We start from the raw sequence: 16,959 nt of genomic DNA on the forward strand, positions 1-16,959 counted from the left end.
TCTACTCGCAGAGTAAGGGCTCCAGACTTCAATGAGCGCCTGACTGACAGCATCCTAGGATGTGCGAGAGATCGCCTTCCTTTCCCTCCCCCCTTCTCTCAATGAACCGCAGCAGACGAGAAGGAGCAGGACTGAGGATAAGGGAGCAACGAACCCAGGTCACGGGGACACGGAGGCGCCAAGACAAAACGCATGGCAGGACTACGGGAAGCGAGCAAAAGCGACGTTACAGGAGACGACAAGCTAGGAGGAGAGAAACCGGTGAACGAAACTCGGATGAAAGAGCTGGCCAGTTCCTGAAAAAAAACCGTCAGAGACCTTGGATGGCAGTCCTGTCCTGCAGGCTTGCTTTGAGTGACCGTTAGGGGATCCACCGCTCCAGTTGCCCGTGTTTCCCGACTCTTCCGTATGGACCAGTTGGGCATTTGGACTAGGTGTATTCGAACTCCATCAGATGAAGGAAGGAAAGAAATGGTAAGGAAGGAACAGGGAACGATGCACAACAACAAATAACGCCTGGGATTCGAATGCGATGTCTTGGGTGTTGTGCAGAGGTGCCAGCTGTACATACACACCGGATGCGACTCGGCCTGCGGACCGAGCCGGGTGAGAAGAAAAGAACTGATGGAAGAACAGCGAGGATAGCCCTACGTGAAGAGCATCACGCCCCCTGTTGGGAAGAAAAAGGAAGCAAAGAAGTCAAGCAAATACGCTGGCGAAAAGCTGGGTCTCGCACCGCGACGTGCATGCGCGCTCGCTGTCTGGCGTTCTTGAGGGCGCGGCGTTCTGGGTGAGTTTTCGCGTCTTGGCAGCACACCTCTCCGCTCGGCTTTCGGATGGTTAAAACTTCGTGGGCTGACTGAGGAAAGCCGAACCTCGTTCATCTCGGAAGAATAATCCGTAACGGCAAAATATGGAACAAGGCGGACCGCAGATGTTAAAGCTGGAGCCTTCACCTCTAAGAGAGGCTGGACGCCTCAGGGCGCGCTCGACGTCAATGAAACTGCCAGTGCCTAGTTGCTTCCACCTTTCATCTACCTGTCGGGGTTCCCAGACAACCTGCCTGCTCTTGAGTTGCCACTGTTGTACACGCCTTTTGAATGGCGAAACACCCGTCTCGTCGTGCTGCTTCGTGTGCGTACGATGAACATGAGGCTGGGCTGTCTTACAGGCTAAGGGGTGTCGCGTGTCCTGCCTGAGGAGACTGTGTTGCGGGTTTGTGTGCAGAGGTCTTTGTTGGCAGCGAGGCGTCGTGGGGGCGTGGAGTTTTGAAGCCCCTTTTGTTTGCACAAGAAGGAGAAATCCGTTCGAGTTGGGGAAGACTGATTTTCTCAAGTGTGCAAAGAGGGGGACGACTCTGTGTTTGTGTGTGTGTGTGGCAGGGCTGGTAGCAACGCAGTCTGTTAGGGCGGGGAAAATCCGCGAGTCAGCAAAATATCGAGGCGCAAACCCCCTCCGTGTTTGCGCAGACTTTTAATGTTTTTTCTGACTAGGAAATATCGGCGGAAGAAGGGGGGGAACGACGCGTAAACGATATGATCTGCGCCAGTTTCGCCTGACCGAGTAAAAACAGGTTTCGGTCGGACTAAGGGGACTTCGCTGGGTGCTGCGAAAAACGGCCCGCCCTTCCGGGTCGAGATCTGGTGGTTCAATCATCTAATCTTCGCGCACGTAGGTCGCGGTTGCCATCGTTCCTTTTCCTTTTTCCCTGGCATTTAGACAGCCTTGGAATGGAAAAAGTTGCGTCGGAAGGACGACGAGATTGGACAATAAGCTCTGTGGCCCGGAAAGGAAGACAACCCAAGGGGTACACACAGCACCGCCAGTTTTGCAGCTCTCGTATGGATGACAGCTGAGCGGACGCTTTTCCCTGTGCGCCTCTCTCCCCCCTTCGCTCAATGCTGCGTGTGCTGTAACGCTCCCAACGGTACGTTGCTCCCATGTGGTAAGCTTCGGGTTAACTGACGCGTCTGTGTTTCTTTCTTCGGCTTTACTCGCTGGTTTCCAGTGCATTTCTGCTTTCATCGTGCTTTTCTACTCTAGGAATATATCTCGACAACGCCGCAGTGTACGTGCCTGAATGCTCCGTCGCTTTCGTTCGTGTAGACTTGCCCTATAAATCTCTGGCGGGGTTGGGGATTTCTCTCTCCCGTGTGCAGCCAGTGTTTCCTTCCCCTTTGTTTTTTCTGGCCCCTACGTGGCTACTATTCTTAGGCCCCAACGTCAGCGGGGGTCGACTTAGACGTGCCCGGCCCGGGTCGATTTGGACAGTGTCTCGCTTCCTCGCAATCACCTGCTGGAGGGAAATTGCCCGACTCCCACCGTTGTTTAGCGCCTTTCGGTGAATTGTCCCCGTTTGGGAAGTGTGCCGCGAGTCGCCCCCCTCAGTTTTCTCCTCTTTTCTGGAATAGCAAGTGTGGGAAATCAAGTGTTTTCCGTCTTGCTCCTCAAGCGCTTGCCTTTATTCTTGGAACGCGTCCCTCGCTTCGTACGAGCGGGAGGCTGCTCCGGCACGTGCACTTGAAGGAAACGCCGTCCATCGTCCGTGCGCGTTTTTCCGCAATTACCCCGCTCTCCAACCTTCAGGGATTTCCCTGGTTTCCCGCTCGTGTCTGAGAAATCGTCCGCGTCAATTCTTGCCTCGCTGCTGGGAGGAAAAATCGGAGAAGCGCTCGCCTGGACGTGGCCGTATTCCCGCTGCACTTCGAGGGGAGCACTGGAGAACTGGAACTGCGTGCTTTTCTTTTTCTGATACTTGCCTGGAACCGTCGCCCGCAGCTTTTTGTGTCCTCTTCCCCCCCTTTTGACAAACGGGTTACTCCCCCCGGCCTTCGCCGACGGATAAACACACTGTACGTCGAGCATCGGGAACGGGAGAATATTCAAACTGGTTGTGAGTGCCGTATGTAACCTAGTGAGCAAATGCGTACCAGCAACCTTCCGCTAAACACTGACATAGAAACATAACCAGATAAAGGCTTCAAAGATTCTGTGGAGGTCTGGTGTCTGACACTGCTGCGAGGTGCATTGATCCCACCTGGGGCTCGGGCAATGCCCAGGCGATATTCTGTCGTGAGGTGTACAGACAGCCAGGATCACGAGTCGCAGTCGCGTGGCTTTGACAGTTGCGTCTCGCCCGGCTGGTCTGAGCTTGACGTGTTTTGCGTCAGTGCAGCCGCCGCCACGAACGTTATTTCGCTCGGCTGTGCTTTTGGGAAGAACTCGGGCTAGGTGTTGAGACACGGGGAACAAAGGAAGACCCTTAGAAGAGGGGAAGATTCCGTTCCTATGTCCTCCCTGCCTGTCCGTATCTTTGGTTTCCGCAGTGTGAGGCTCTCTTCCGTCAAAATGGAGCGCAAGTTGGCAGACCGTCGTTCGAACTTCAAAAAGAACTTTGAAGATCCTCGGCGCAAGAGAGAGGACCTTCAGGTACGTTGTCTCCGCCTCCCGCTCTGCCCCCGCGCCTCGAGCTTAACTCAGACGTCTGTGTGCCACCGCAAATGTATAGCCGCACCGTCGTGTTTTTCTGGTCGGAGCTTCGGACAAGCGTAGAGAGAAGTGAAGTGCCGCTAAGGGGTTTGCCAGGCTCGTCCGTGTACTTACCGCGTTCGTGGTACTGTTTACTGCCACGAGAACACGTCATTCGTCGGAGCACCCTTGGAAGAAAATGTTACCAAAGGAGTCGGGGAGACGAGACGAAGTCTTGTGTCAGGCACTCTCGCGCAAAGTGGGATGACAATACAGGCATTCTGCCTCTCGAGAGACCGTTTGTTTGCCTCGAGGTGCCGCCCATTCACCGACCGCGTCTTGCAGGCAAAAGCTGACACGCGTTTCCGCGCGACTGCACCATTCGCAAACTCCTTTTCTCGCCTACTCCACACCCCGTGTCCCATCTGGATGCCTCCGGTCCAAAATTATCCGTTTTCACTTTTTGTCGCTGCCACGAGGGATCCTGACCACCGATTCATACACAGTCTCAAAGATAGAGCAACAGTGGCTGCGGCTCCCTGACTTCATCCACATATATATCTATATATACATACATATATACATACATCCATACATACATACATACATCTCTGTACGGACTGAAGCGGAGCTGACTCCACATGCGTGAATGTATATATGTATACAAGGAGGCTTCGGTGTACGTACACTGCTGGTGTATGCCCCAGTGTCTGGGTGTCGCAGCCCATTGCGTGTCGGTTCCCGTTCTTTGCGTTTTTTTAGCTGCAAATCCGCAAGACGCACCGAGAACAGAACCTGGCGAAGAAGCGTGCGGAAGCGCTGGACTCTCAAGATGGGAGTTTGGCGGGAAATGCGGGGATGTTTAGCGGCATGGGAGGCGCCAGCGTCGCAGACGGGAGCATGGCTCCGGGTATGGCTGGCCAGCAGGGTCAAGAAAATGTCTTCAAGTTTGAGCACCTTCCACAGATGATGTCGATGCTGTCCAGCGGCGATCCGGAGCAAGAGTTCGAGGCAACTGAGCAGTTCAGACGGGCGCTGAGCATCGAGTCTAGACCGCCTATACAAGAAGTCATTGAAGCGGGTAGGCGCGGAACGCAGCGGAGGAAACGCCTGGGAGAGAGACGTGCGAAGGTGGCGGAACGGACCGGAGCGTGAGGGCTCGATGAGACAGTGGAGCAAGCGAAAAGGAAGGGGAGCAACGGCAGGAGCTGAGAGAGCGGGGACGAACTTGCGGGAGAGAGGCACAGGAACGGAAGCGAGAGCGACAGGAGGGGAAGGAGAGGAACACGAGAAACATCCAGTGATTTGCTGAAGGTTTGTCGAGAGACCGACATGGGGCTGCGGGCGGCGAAACATCTGGGAAACATTTTTCGCGAAACCAAATTCGGGGGCCAGGTGGGCGGAGGCGGTGTGTGGGCTGTCGGTCGCTGAGGCAGAATCAAAGGGAGATTTCTCGAGAGTCGAAAGGACGAATAAAAGGCATGCATTGGATTCGCGAAAAAGAGGTCGATGCGCCCGTTGGCGAGGGGGGAAGCAGCGCTCGATGGCGGCAGGCGTGCGTGATGCCCAACGCAGAACTGAAACGGACGCTTCGCCGTGTTTACGACGGGCTGAAATTACGGGGCGCAGATACCGGGAGTCGAAATTCGTCTGTGTTGGGGAGCTGCCGGTAGAGGAGAGCCGGAGTTCTCTCTTGCCTCCGTTCCCTTCTCGATGACGTGACGGGACGATAGTTACGGGAGGCGCTGAAAGTGCGAAAACATCTGGAGAGCGGAGACCCATTCCCGGTTTGCCACGCTATGCGCGGGAGCACAGTGAGAGAGGGAGAGGGTGTACCAAATGAAGTGGCGAGTCAGCGCATGAGATCCGGTTTTCCGTGTTTTTTTGCTCTTTCGCGTCTTCGCAGGGGCCGTTCCTCTCTTTGTCCAATTCCTCAGACGCAGCGACCAGCCTCGCATGCAGTTCGAGGCGGCGTGGGCTCTCACGAACATTGCGTCAGGCACCCAGGAACAAACTCAGGTAACCAGAGTGGGCTCGAGAAAAGAAGATGCGCGAGACTTCCTGCGTCCACCTTGCCTCGAGGATTCCGACGTGGTTTAGGTGTACACGTGGAAGTCGGGGGCGGACCGAAAACGCGCGCTGGATTTGCGGAGCTGTCCGTCTGGTTCTGTGCCTAGGAGTGGTAGGTAGGGCGCGGCAACGCCAGCGGTAGAGGCGTGCATAGGGACGCGAGGTTTTCCGTTCTGTTTCTTGTCTGGAAACGCATTCAGCGGAGGGTCCGGCAAGACCAGCTAACGAACCCTCTCCACTGCACACATGTTCTGTCCTGCGCCACTCAGGTCGTGATTGAACACGGAGCGGTTCCGATTTTCGTCGAGCTCCTCAGCTCGCCGACGGAAGATGTGCGCGAGCAGGCAGTCTGGGCTTTGGGGAACATCGCTGGAGACTCTCCTCAATGTCGAGACCTCGTCCTTCAAGCAGGTGAGAGGCGACACGCATTCCAGGTCGAGTCCTCGGGTAGGCGGTCGAGTGAAAGACAAGCAAAGGCCGGATTGGAGAGGGCGCGCGGAGAGACCCGGGGGCGCATCTCATGCGCGACACTCCATTCGCATCTCGACCCTCTGTAGGCAACAGGTGGCGTGCACCGCCATTCTTTCTTTCTGCGTGCATCCCTTCAAAAAAGGACACGTGCTGCTGACGTCGGACCTTCCAGGAACGATCCCGAGACTCCGGTGGCCGGAAGACTGATATGTTTCGCCTCGTTAATGCGCTTTTCCGCAGGCGTCCTTTCCCCTCTTCTGGCCCAGCTGAATGACTCGGAGGCGAAGTTCACGATGCAGCGCAATGCGACGTGGACACTGTACGTGCAAACCGAGAGACAAGACGAGAGCCTAGGGAGAGGCGCGTTCCTTTTACCGTTCCCGTGTGTTGGACCGTTGGGAATCTTGTAGCTGTTTTGGCCTTTGTTTCCTTTGTCTCGCGCCCCGTGGTCGCGCGCATCTGATCACTTTCTCAGCGTGTGTGCCGGCATATTTGCCTAGTTTTCTCTTGCTGTTCATACGAGTGAAATGCTTTTACTTATATACAAATTATTAGAGTTTTTACGTAACAATACAGACGATGCCAGCAGTCCTGCTGTCGCTGTCTCGCGTTTTCACTGGCAGTCGCGGCGTTGAGCAGCGACACAGCGCGGCAAGAGTCTCTTTTGGCTCCAAGGATAAGAAAGGAAGGCAGCAGCGCCAGGAAGACAGCGTGCAGCTGGGGGCGCATGCACCCCAGACGCGTTTTCGGTGTGTCTTTGCTGGCTGTCTCACGCGATTTTCCGCTTCTTCACAACCCAACCCGCGGCTTCAAAAAAACTCTGGCGGCCGGGCATTTGTCGTTTTTACCCTCCAGGTCGAACCTGTGTCGCGGGAAACCTCAGCCGCCCTTCGAGTGGGTTCAGCCGGCGCTGACGACTCTCGCCAAGTTGATTTACTCGACGGATACCGAAGTGAGACATGCCGTCGAAAGCGTGGCGTTACTTAAGCCCACAGAAGCGCCGAGCCTGTGGTGGTCCACGCTGAAAACCTTCCGTTTCCCTACCCAAGAACCGCGCCGGAGAGACTGCGAGTGAACATTTCCTTTGGACGTCGCCGCGGTTCCGGTGCTCGTGTGGGCCTGACCTCTCCTGATCGTCTGTGGCATTTTAACCGTTTCTTAGACCCCGAATTTAGAGGAGTACAAATGGAACGCGTTCGCTGGCTGCGGCACTCTCACATGGTGATCGCCCTACCTCGCCAGGAAGCTCTTCGCGCTGTTTTGTGGCGCTGCGTCGTCTTTCCTAGCACGCCTCCTCGCTGTGTATCGACAGTGGGCGCCTCGGTGCGGCGCTTCGCGTGGGCGTGCGCCAAACGTGGGTAGAGGGCAGGAAGCCGCTTTCTCCGCCGATTCTTCCAAGCACAAGTCGGGATGTGTTCCGTTGTTCGTTTCCTGTCAAAGAATGCCTCCGTGTGCCTTTCGAAGCTTCCCTGCGACCGTTTTGTCGTGTTTTGTGCCGCTGACCCACTTTCTCAGGTCTTGACAGATGCCTGCTGGGCTCTCTCGTACATCTCCGATGGTCCCAACGAGCGAATCGAAGCTGTGATCGAAGCCGGTGAGTCGCAGAAGGGGCAACAACTCACCGATGCATGCACAAGCAGACATGCCTGCGTGTGCATGTGTAGAGAACGTATATGTGTGTGGTGGTGTGTGCGTCGGCACCGACGCCTAGGTGTCGTGCTGTCGATACACGGGTGCACACACGCGTACGCGACTCCTGGAGGTTGAAGCGTTTCGAGGCTAGCTGAAGAAGAAACGAGAAAGAGGGTGTGTGCGCTTCTCGTTTTCCGTTTGTTGCTCCCTTGCATGCTAACCTCGATGCGTGGTCCGGTCTTGCGCATTTTTCAGGCGTGAGCCGTCGCCTGGTGGAGCTTTTGGGGCACAAGTCGACGCTCGTGCAAACGCCAGCTCTGCGGACAGTCGGCAACATTGTTACAGGTTAGTCTTTGGGCTGGCCGCTGCCCGGTGCGCGGTCTTTGTTCGTGCGTTGGCTGCGGAACAGAGCGGCTGAGAGAGACGCTGCTGGTGTCTCTTCTCGTATGGTTCGAGACACTCTGAGTCCATGTGCAGCCAAAGGTGGGAGTGCGTTCGTCTGTCTCGCGACGTCGTTGCCTTTGTTCCGTTCCTGTTCACTCGTGCGCGTCTTTTCGCGTTTGTTCCTCACGGGTTCCACCTCATGCTGTGCGCCAAAGGGCGTTTAGGTGAAGAAACAGAGACAAATTGGAAGTTACCGGTTGAACCTCCAGGGCACCTGCGGTTCGCGTGTGGTTCGCCTGTTTGGGTGTCTCGTTCCTTGTGCTGCGTCAAAGGCCTTCACCTCTCTGTTCTCCGCGGCCCTCTTCTCTCTTCAGGCGACGACCGACAGACAGAGGTGGTGATCCTTTGCGGGGCTGTGCCAGCGTTGCTGATGCTTCTCTCGTCCCCGAAGAAAGCCATTCGGAAGGAAGCTTGCTGGACGATCTCGAATATCACTGCAGGTATTTTCTTTTTTGCGCGGGTCTCTGCCAGAGCAGAGAGCGCGTTGCGCTTTTTCTCGGCCTCAAGACACAGGGCGTCAACGCGTCGTGCGGCGTCGACTCCGTTTCCTCGCTTGTTTCTGCGTGATTCAGGAGACGACGGCTCTCTGTCCTCGCCTACCGGCAGCGAGAGTAGATTCGTTTCCGCTCGTTTCTTTTATGCGACGTCGGTCCCCGAAGGGAGGGACCTTTCCTTTCCGGGCCGCGGTTGAGGCCGTCACACGGAACGCACCAAAAACGCGGGTTTCCGTGCAAGCTTTTTGCCGACAGCGTTCAACCTATGTCTCGTCTGTGCTGCCTTGCCTTCCCAGGGAACCGTGACCAGATTCAGCAGGTGATCGACGCGGGTTTGATTCACCCGCTGATCGAGCTGTTGAGCACCGCCGACTTCGACGTGCGCAAGGAGGCGGCGTGGGCCATCAGCAACGCAGCCTCTGGAGGCAGCAACGCACAGGTCGAGGCCCTCGTGGAGTGCGGATGCATCAGGCCGCTGTGCAGTCTCCTGGCGGTCCAGGACAGCAAGATCGTCTCTGTCGCACTCGAGGCCCTCGAGAACATCTTGCGCGTCGGCAAGATGAAGAAGGAGCAACAGCAGCTGGCCGAAAACCCGTTCTGCGAGTTGATTGAACAGGCCGACGGCATCACCGTCATTGAGAAGCTGCAAGATGCTGCGAACCAAGATATCTACGAGAAGGTGAGAGACGGAGATCGCCGCGAAGCGGTCCACGAAAGGGCAAAGTTTTCCCCAGGTGTTGGAGGCCGGGGAGGGGAGAGGGACGGGGACCTGTGTGACACGCACGCTACGTTCGTGAGATCCGCTGTGAAAATCTCTTTCGGCTGCCGCACCGCGTGTGGTGGCGCGCGGCCGTCAGTCAGTCTCCAAGCCTCGCCTCTCAGCCGGCCTCTACGGCCTCACGTGCCAGGGCGGACTCGGTTCGGAGAGCGCGGAGGGGTGTTGTCTAGTGCTTCTGACATGATTTTCGACTGCGAGGTTGGACCTTTTTGTGTGCGTGATTCTAGGCCTGGAGAATCATCTGCAACTATTTCTCGTTCGAAGAAGCAGATGTAGACGACGTTGACGTGGACGCGAGTGCCGGAGCAGGAATGGCAGACGCCGGGCAAGTCAACGCGTTCGGAGCCGCACCGCCTCAGGGAGGCTTCAACTTTGGCCAGTAAACGGCGACACAGAAGGGAGCGAAGCGCGACGGAGAAGCGCGGAAAAGACAAACGGGAGGAGGTCGCGACGCAGGGGGTTTGGCCGTCACGTGCAGAGCGTCGGCCGAGCTGTGCGTTTTCGGTCTGTGATTCAGGGCGAGGGGAAACCGGACAGAAAGGGGAACCCGAACAGGAAGGGGAAACTGGACGGAGAAGGGAGCCGACCACCAGAGAGACAGATGGAAGAAGCACGACTTGACCTTTGGCAACGAGTTTGCAGGCAGACGACACAGGGGAAGGAATGCGGAACGAGAGAGGCCACCGGCTTTTCCACAGACGGAGGAAAACGGAGACGGAGAGGATAAAGAGGGCGGAGGAGAGTGGTGCGCACAGCAGGCGTTCTACATGTTTCAGGATGGACGGCTGGAAGGACGCAGAGTCGATCGGAGAGGGAGACTGAATATGACTCCAGTTATGAGATACAGAGAGCCAAGTTCTCTATGATTGCTGTCACCACCACCCCACTGGACTGCTTAAGACAGCGGGAGGGGGGGGGAGGGGGAGTGGGCGATGAGCGAGCGAAGGAAAATGCGGCCCAGAGGGAAGGGTGTCTGCTTGCGCGTGACTCTGCGGCGCATGCCGCTGGCCCGTCACGCAGCCACGCGTCGAAGTCTGCCAGTCACCTGCGGCTGCGGAGGAGCGTGTATTCACGAGGAGAAACGGCCGGCGTCAAGCGGAGAGCCAGGAAGCGACGAGGCGGAGGCGAGGGGTGGTTGCCCCCGTTGTTGGAAATGCAGTTGACGCGGTCGGCTCGTTGCGGGGTTTTTCTCGCGTTGCCCAGTTCTGTTTTGTGTTTTTCTCCTTTTCGTTGTTTTGCCGCCTTGCCGTGAGCCAAAAGCCTCCCGCGCTACTTCCGCGTTTTTGTCTTCACGCGTTCTCCCCCGTAGGTGGAAGAACTGCTTTCCTTCGCCGTCCGCTGCCACTGCTCGGCACTCCGTTGATTTGGGAGCAGCTGGCCGATCTCTTTCAGCAGCGGCGAAGGAGCATATGCCCACCTTTGTTATAGAAATGAACTGGTGCTGTCGACGCCCGCGGAGACGCGTGTGCCTTCAGTTGGAGCGGGGCTCGTCGTTGTCTTCCTTGCTGATTTTAGCTGGAGGATCGCGAAATGGGCACAGCATAGCAGCCGCCTGCGCTGGGAGAGCAGAGAGCGAGTTCAGAACAGTGACAGGTAGCTATCGTGTCTACACCCCCAGCTGCCGCCGACTCTCACCGGTGTGGCAGACTGCGCCAGGCTCTCGACTCAAAGTATTTGGAAGAAGTCCCGCTTTGACCGGAGCTCTCTGGCTCCAAGTGGCGAGGAAGGATGCGGAAGCGGAGCTGTTGAAATCCCCGTGTTTGTTTATATGCACAAGTCTTCTGAGGTGACGCATCGAAGACCGCCAGAGAGGACGGCGGAAACGCGTGCGCGAGTGCGGCAAAATTACGGGCCAGCCGGGGGATGGGGGGGTGTTGTGTACCCTTTTCTAGTTGCGATTAAGAAAAGAAGAGGCGGGACGCTGCGAACGAGGAGGGGCGGAGGTTAGTCGGCGCTTCCACAGAGAAAATCTCGCCGGAAGCGGCTGTCTCGCGTGTGAGGTCCGCATTTCAGGATGGGCGCGGAGGGGAAGTGACTTTTTGAAAGCTCGAAACGCGGACAGAAACGCTCCCAATGACAAGCACTGAGATGGACCAGCGGCAGACGGAAGTGAGGGGAAATGTGTAAAGTTTGCAACAGCAAGAGGATAAAAAGTTGCTTGACCAAGAACTTGCATGTCGCAGCTCAACTGGAAGTTTAACCGGGGGTCACTTCGTGGTTCCCTAGCCAGTCTGCGTACGAACAAAGGATTGGCAGGGAAAGGAAGCTACACGCAGTGGATGCAGCTGAACGTTGGCCGTTTGGATGCAAAAAGGGCGCGTTTCCATTTTCACTTCATTGTTCGCACTCATTTCTCCGGTTTTTCTGTTTCTGTTGTGTGCGAGTGTACCCTGTTTCTGAGTAGACCCCTTGGGGCAAAACAGGACCTTTTCGCTCTTCCCTGTTTCGTGACTTTCAAGTACCTTTCTGTTCTTTTTTTCACGTTCGGGGGCGCACGGCATCCGCTATTCTTTTCTGCAGTTTCTACTTTCTTTTTGCACTGTGCCCTTCCCTTTGGCTGGTGCCTCTGTTGCGTTGCCGCAGCTGAGCCCCTTGTGTGAATCGTATTTGTTTACTGCGTCTCCATCTGCTACTGCCGTTTGTTTCCTTCTTTCCCTCAGTTATCGTTCATGGTGCCCAGTGAATAAGTATTTACCCATGTTTCTGTTTCTCTATTGCTCAGTTTTTGCGTCTCTTTCTGCATCTGAGACACAGTTGCATCTTTTCTCAGACGGGCGGAAACTGCGTTCCTTTCAAGGCTGCAGTGAGGCACTGTGTTGTGCCGGTGTCACCGGAGAGAGAAAGCAGCATTCATTGTGTCCTTCACTATCTGGAGCGCTCTTGAACTGGAAGAGAAAGCAAACAAATCAGGTGATTCTACCTACATTGACTCGCGTTGTTTTCCACGCTCAACAAAGACACGCTCAGGCTCGCTGTAGGGCCGCCGGTGGTACCCCTTCAGTTTAGATAGCGGTGGATGTGCCACGTTGGCAATCGTTCCTGAAGGGATGGATAAACTAGGTTTAGTAAAAATACGGCCATACAAGATACCGTAGCAGTTTCGGACACCTGATATTTAGTGTGCCTACATTTAATAGGGCAGCAGGGTGTGAAAGTTAGCGGGCGACGCAAACTTCAGCGTTTGTAGTCACACCACAAACGCGATCTAATTCGGGTCTTTCACACCTGAGTCTCTGCTTCCCGGTAGGCATTAGCAATTTGACTGATCATTCGGATAACTCGTACACGGATCGTCACATTGGCGGTCCAAGCCTGAGTCAAAAGGACGAATATATGGAAGGTACTTACAGAAGCACCCACACGCAAATGCCGGTGACAACCAGCGGTGGTGTTGTCGGCACAACCGTTTTGTTCCGTTCACCTTTTCCTAGCACTTCGTGTTGTGTGTGCATCACTGGAAATTCGTATACAGGGAAAGTTGCAATAGGCGGAACACAAGGCCCAGCTTAACCCAGCAACGGCATTTTATGAACGGGGCTTGTTCTTGAATGCGTCTTTAGGTTGCGAAGAGACTGTAGACATTTGCACAGAGAAGATGTGCCAGAATTTGAACACAGCCACCGTTTTTTCCTCTAATAAAACAATTTCACTCACAAAAAGTAGGAAAGGAACACAACGGACACTTCTCTGCCACACATGTTTCATGTATAGAGAAAAAAGCAGTAGCGGCACCCACGCACACCACGCCTGGAGCTGTAAAATCCAATTGCTCAAACAGGGGCACAGAATGCTGTCGCGTCTAGAATTGTTTTAGGCTGGAAACGCCCTAGCATCTCGACTGAACTCTGAGCTATTTCTGCCTCTTGACTGCTTCTCCGTACTCAGCCACGTTTTGCTGTAGCTTACTCATCCCTCGCCACGGTTCGGAGGAACCTGCGCTCTACATGGGATATAGCCTTATATCTGAGTTAGAAGAGGCAAACACAGAGGCCTAGTAATACAAGTTGAAGCCGGATCGGACGTAGGAGAAACCGGTTTTTTCGCTGGCGACCTGTCCTCATCACGCGCTAGCATATCTCAGTGGAGCTGGGGTTACTGGCCACGGAGGACATGCCGACTTGGTTCACACAAAACGCTTGCGGTAACGTTGTCATCTCTGTTGTTTTTAACGCGATTTGGTGATACCTGTTCTGCGGATACTCAGGGGCAGCCTCTTTCCAGAACTCAGTGGAAGGACGTGCGGAAATGTCGATAGGGAATAGGGATTCGTGGCTGGGAATTTTCCACCTTGTGCCGCACCTCCGGGAACAGCTTCTAACTGAATGAGGAATGCGGGCATTGATGCAGAGGCAGTTGCTCCCTAGCTCCACACATAAGCTGGCTTTGCAGGAGGCGAACGGAATCGCAGTAACGGTGGTCGGGGACTGACCGAATTAGCGGAGACGCGGTCGTGTTACTGTCTGAAGCGGCGGTAGCACCGAAAGCGGTGTCAGAGATGGAAAGGGACCCAGGAGAGGTTTTTTTGGAGAGAGAGCAACAGAAATAGAGGGGAAAACCGCGGAGAGAGGATCTGAAGCCTCAACAATCTTCTGCAGTTGTTGGCTTACAACAAGTTTTGTCATGACGTCCGCCATGCCTGTAATTGGGCTTCGTTGCGGTTCGAGGGTATTTTCGAGCACAGTAAGCATCTGGTTCCCACTTTTGCTCAAAGTCTTCACAAACTGCCAGCCATCCTTGGCCTCCTTAATCACATCTCGGGTTACAGTCTTCCCAGGAGCTGTCCATGACGCAACCCCGTTGAAAGAGTAGAGTCCATCGGCACTTTTCTGTTTCGAAACCTCACACTCGCACATGGCTGTTGCAGTGAAGCCGGCGACCGGCAGAACTGTGGCATACTTGTTGTAGCCGTTAGCCTTGGTGTGGATAATACCACATTTACTGTTCTTGTATGGAGTTGTGGCACATAACATGCTTGTGCGCGTCACCAAATTCGCTTTGCATTCTCTCCGTTGCTCGTTCTGAAGATAAAGTGGCTTGGTTTTCCATTCTGGTGCAGCTGCAGCAGGAACACAACATGTCATGCCTTTGCTCACACATGAGACGGTAGGTTTCCCCATGTGCTCCGGAGGAGCACCAGTGGCCTTTACGCCTAGGGGAGCAAGAGCACCTTCTTCTGCAAGGGTCTTGTACGTGTTCACCAAATTTCCTAGTTGTAGAGCGTTCATCGACTCATCGGCAACTGAAACCGTCACATCAAGAACGTTGAACAGGAAGGACGCCATCTTATGGAGATCCCTCGCGAGGCCGACGACATACTCTCCACCGGCTACAGTTGCTCCTGAAGCTTGAGGCACGGTTTCTTCCTTCTTCAACGCCTGCGCCATCTCGTCCATTAATGAGGCGCTTTTCGTGAACAATCGCATTGGTCCCCCCACCCCAGCACTAGCTTGCAGAAGCGTTCTGGTTGCAGCATCCCTAGATTCCTTCTTTATGAGCGATCCAACATCACTTGCAGATACAGAAGCACTGAGAATTCGAGAACGCTTGTCCGTGTGAGGCTTCGCACCACTGTCTTTGGCATCTGCTAGGCGAACCCCCCCATACTGGGCTGCTTCTTCCATATGCGGGCGTGGCTTCGGGATGGATGCACTGGTGGCCGTGGGCGTACTGTGTGAGCTTGTCACGTCATCTGGATGACTAGGAGCAGTGTGCATGTTTTCATATAGCCGCTCTTCGGAGGCATCTACCTCAGTCGTTGCAAACTCGTGAGCGGTTGTGCTGTTTGCATGGTTGCTCTTATCATTGACGAGATCCTCGAACTCTTCAGCCCCCACGCGATTCGAAGGAAACAAACTACGCAGGGTGGCCGGAACGGACTGCGTGAAGTCCTTGCTTGTATTGATGACCTTATCGACCGTTGTTGACCAATGGGCGAATTGATGAACTGCCTTAGCCGCGTTAATAAGCGACATGAGACTGAGGTCATCGCGGTTCTGGAAGGCTTGCCGCGGAGGTGCTCCAGAATTTACTGGGAGACCTGGAATATTTAATGCACTCAACGCTTGCTGCAGTTCCCGTGTGGATGTGAGAACATCCACAACTGCACTACCAACATCGACACCCTGAGCGAAAGTTTTCCCCAGACCCTCGCTCTGGCGGAGCGTGTCCAGTGTGAGGGAAGGTCTATCTGCATGAGAGGGTAACAGTGCAGCATAAGCTGCAAACTCAGCGGGGGAGTGGTTTGTAGTCTGAAACGCTATCGACGGCCCGCTGGTTGATGGTGACACAGCTTGAGGCATCCCTCCCACCAACAGAGAAGCGAGCCCTTGGCTCAAAGCTGGAGACGCTGTTGACAATGCAGACGTGTTTGCCGCGGAAGCCGCGATTTCTTCCCGTCCTGGCAGACTCTGGCTACTTCCCGTCCGTGAGCCTACAAACATCTTTGTTGCTTGCTCCATTAAACTCATTATCCCCTTGGCCTTCTCTTCCCATCCTGTCGCATTTGCGTTTGATCTTAGTACCGAGCTCTCGTTGTCAGTCTCTGGAATCCTGCCGTCCGATTCACCATGCCCCCGGGGGGCAGGCGGTACCGGTTGCAGAGGGACCCGAGGAGTTTGTTGCTGGTATGTTGATGGTTGAGAAACGTTCAGGGCTTTCTGCTGGGCCGTAGCGGAAGGTAGACGCGACCGAAGATTTTCTGTAGATCCTCGGCCCCACTTAGCAAGCTCAGCTTTCGCCTGTGGACGTCCCCTGCGAACGAGCAGTTCCGGTTCTCTCCGATCCAGCATGTCGGCAGCAGTGTCATGAGGTGACACACCAAGGGCCTCTGCTGAAAGCGCTTCATGGACGGCGTCCCCTATGGACAAATCTGTGTAACCGTCTGGCGACGGCTGAGATACACCTTCGCTGAGACCTTGATAAGTCAGGAGAAGGTTGCTAGAGGATGCAGCCATCGGAACGTGGTCATCGATAGGACCGACGGGGTCAGCATTTGGCGCCGAGGAAAATTCGTTGCCTAATGATGCTCTGGTAATCACTGTATCGGTATGTAACTCTGGAACAGGTGGAACTGTAGAGGGCTTCTTTCGGGGACTAAGAAACCCCTCAGAGTCACTGTCTCCGTAATTTGCGTCCGAGAAGAAGAAGTCGGAAACGGCCTGGAGCATGCGACCGTACAAACTTCGACGTTCAAGTGTGTCCGTGGAGACAACGTTTGGTTTAACTTGATCTGTAACACTGTTGTATGATGTGCCTGCCGGATTGACACGCTGCTCTTCCATACGTATCGATGGTCCGTCTGGCACATGTTCGCTTGGCTGTCCTTGCGCAGCTTTTATATCCGCATCTGTTAGACCTGGGTCAACGGCTTCCTCTTCAGTTTCCGAATCGCTGCTACTTTCAGGAAAACTGATGTCAGCAATTTGCGATGGCACACGTCCTCTCTCATCATCGTCTCCTCTTACGGAAAATAGGGGGGCCTCGTACGCACAAACGGGTGCTAAGAGATAGGCGAAAAAGATGATAGCGAACAGGGGGCGAGCAACTGCAGCCGCCCCACCCCCTTGGGCGGAAACTACGCGAAGAACTGGCATAACGGATGAC

The 16,959-nt window shown here is 55.0% G+C and overlaps 2 protein-coding genes across 2 annotated transcripts; one reads left to right on the top strand and one right to left on the bottom strand.

Annotated features, from left to right (window-relative positions):
* Nucleotides 1-3,348: 3,348 nt before the first annotated feature.
* NCLIV_007390 (mgc78841 protein, related) lies at nt 3,349-9,740 on the top strand (the record flags this gene model as incomplete). Its single annotated transcript, XM_003880250.1, has 11 exons — nt 3,349-3,429; nt 4,231-4,549; nt 5,375-5,487; nt 5,808-5,949; nt 6,250-6,328; nt 6,865-6,961; nt 7,525-7,603; nt 7,897-7,986; nt 8,400-8,525; nt 8,876-9,258; nt 9,585-9,740. 11 exons carry the CDS (start codon nt 3,349-3,351, stop codon nt 9,738-9,740), a joined length of 1,665 nt encoding a protein of 554 aa, XP_003880299.1.
* Nucleotides 9,741-12,576: 2,836 nt separating this feature from the next.
* Nucleotides 12,577-16,523, bottom strand: NCLIV_007400 (conserved hypothetical protein; the record flags this gene model as incomplete). The annotated part of the gene is made up of 2 exons (XM_003880251.1): nt 12,577-12,669; nt 13,965-16,523. The coding sequence occupies 2 exons, from the start codon at nt 16,521-16,523 to the stop codon at nt 12,577-12,579; spliced, it is 2,652 nt and encodes an 883-aa protein (XP_003880300.1).
* Between the last annotated feature and the right edge of the window lie 436 nt (nt 16,524-16,959).

This window comes from Neospora caninum, chromosome III (genome assembly GCF_000208865.1).
Source record: "Neospora caninum Liverpool complete genome, chromosome III".
In the NCBI taxonomy this organism is placed as follows: domain Eukaryota; phylum Apicomplexa; class Conoidasida; order Eucoccidiorida; family Sarcocystidae; genus Neospora; species Neospora caninum.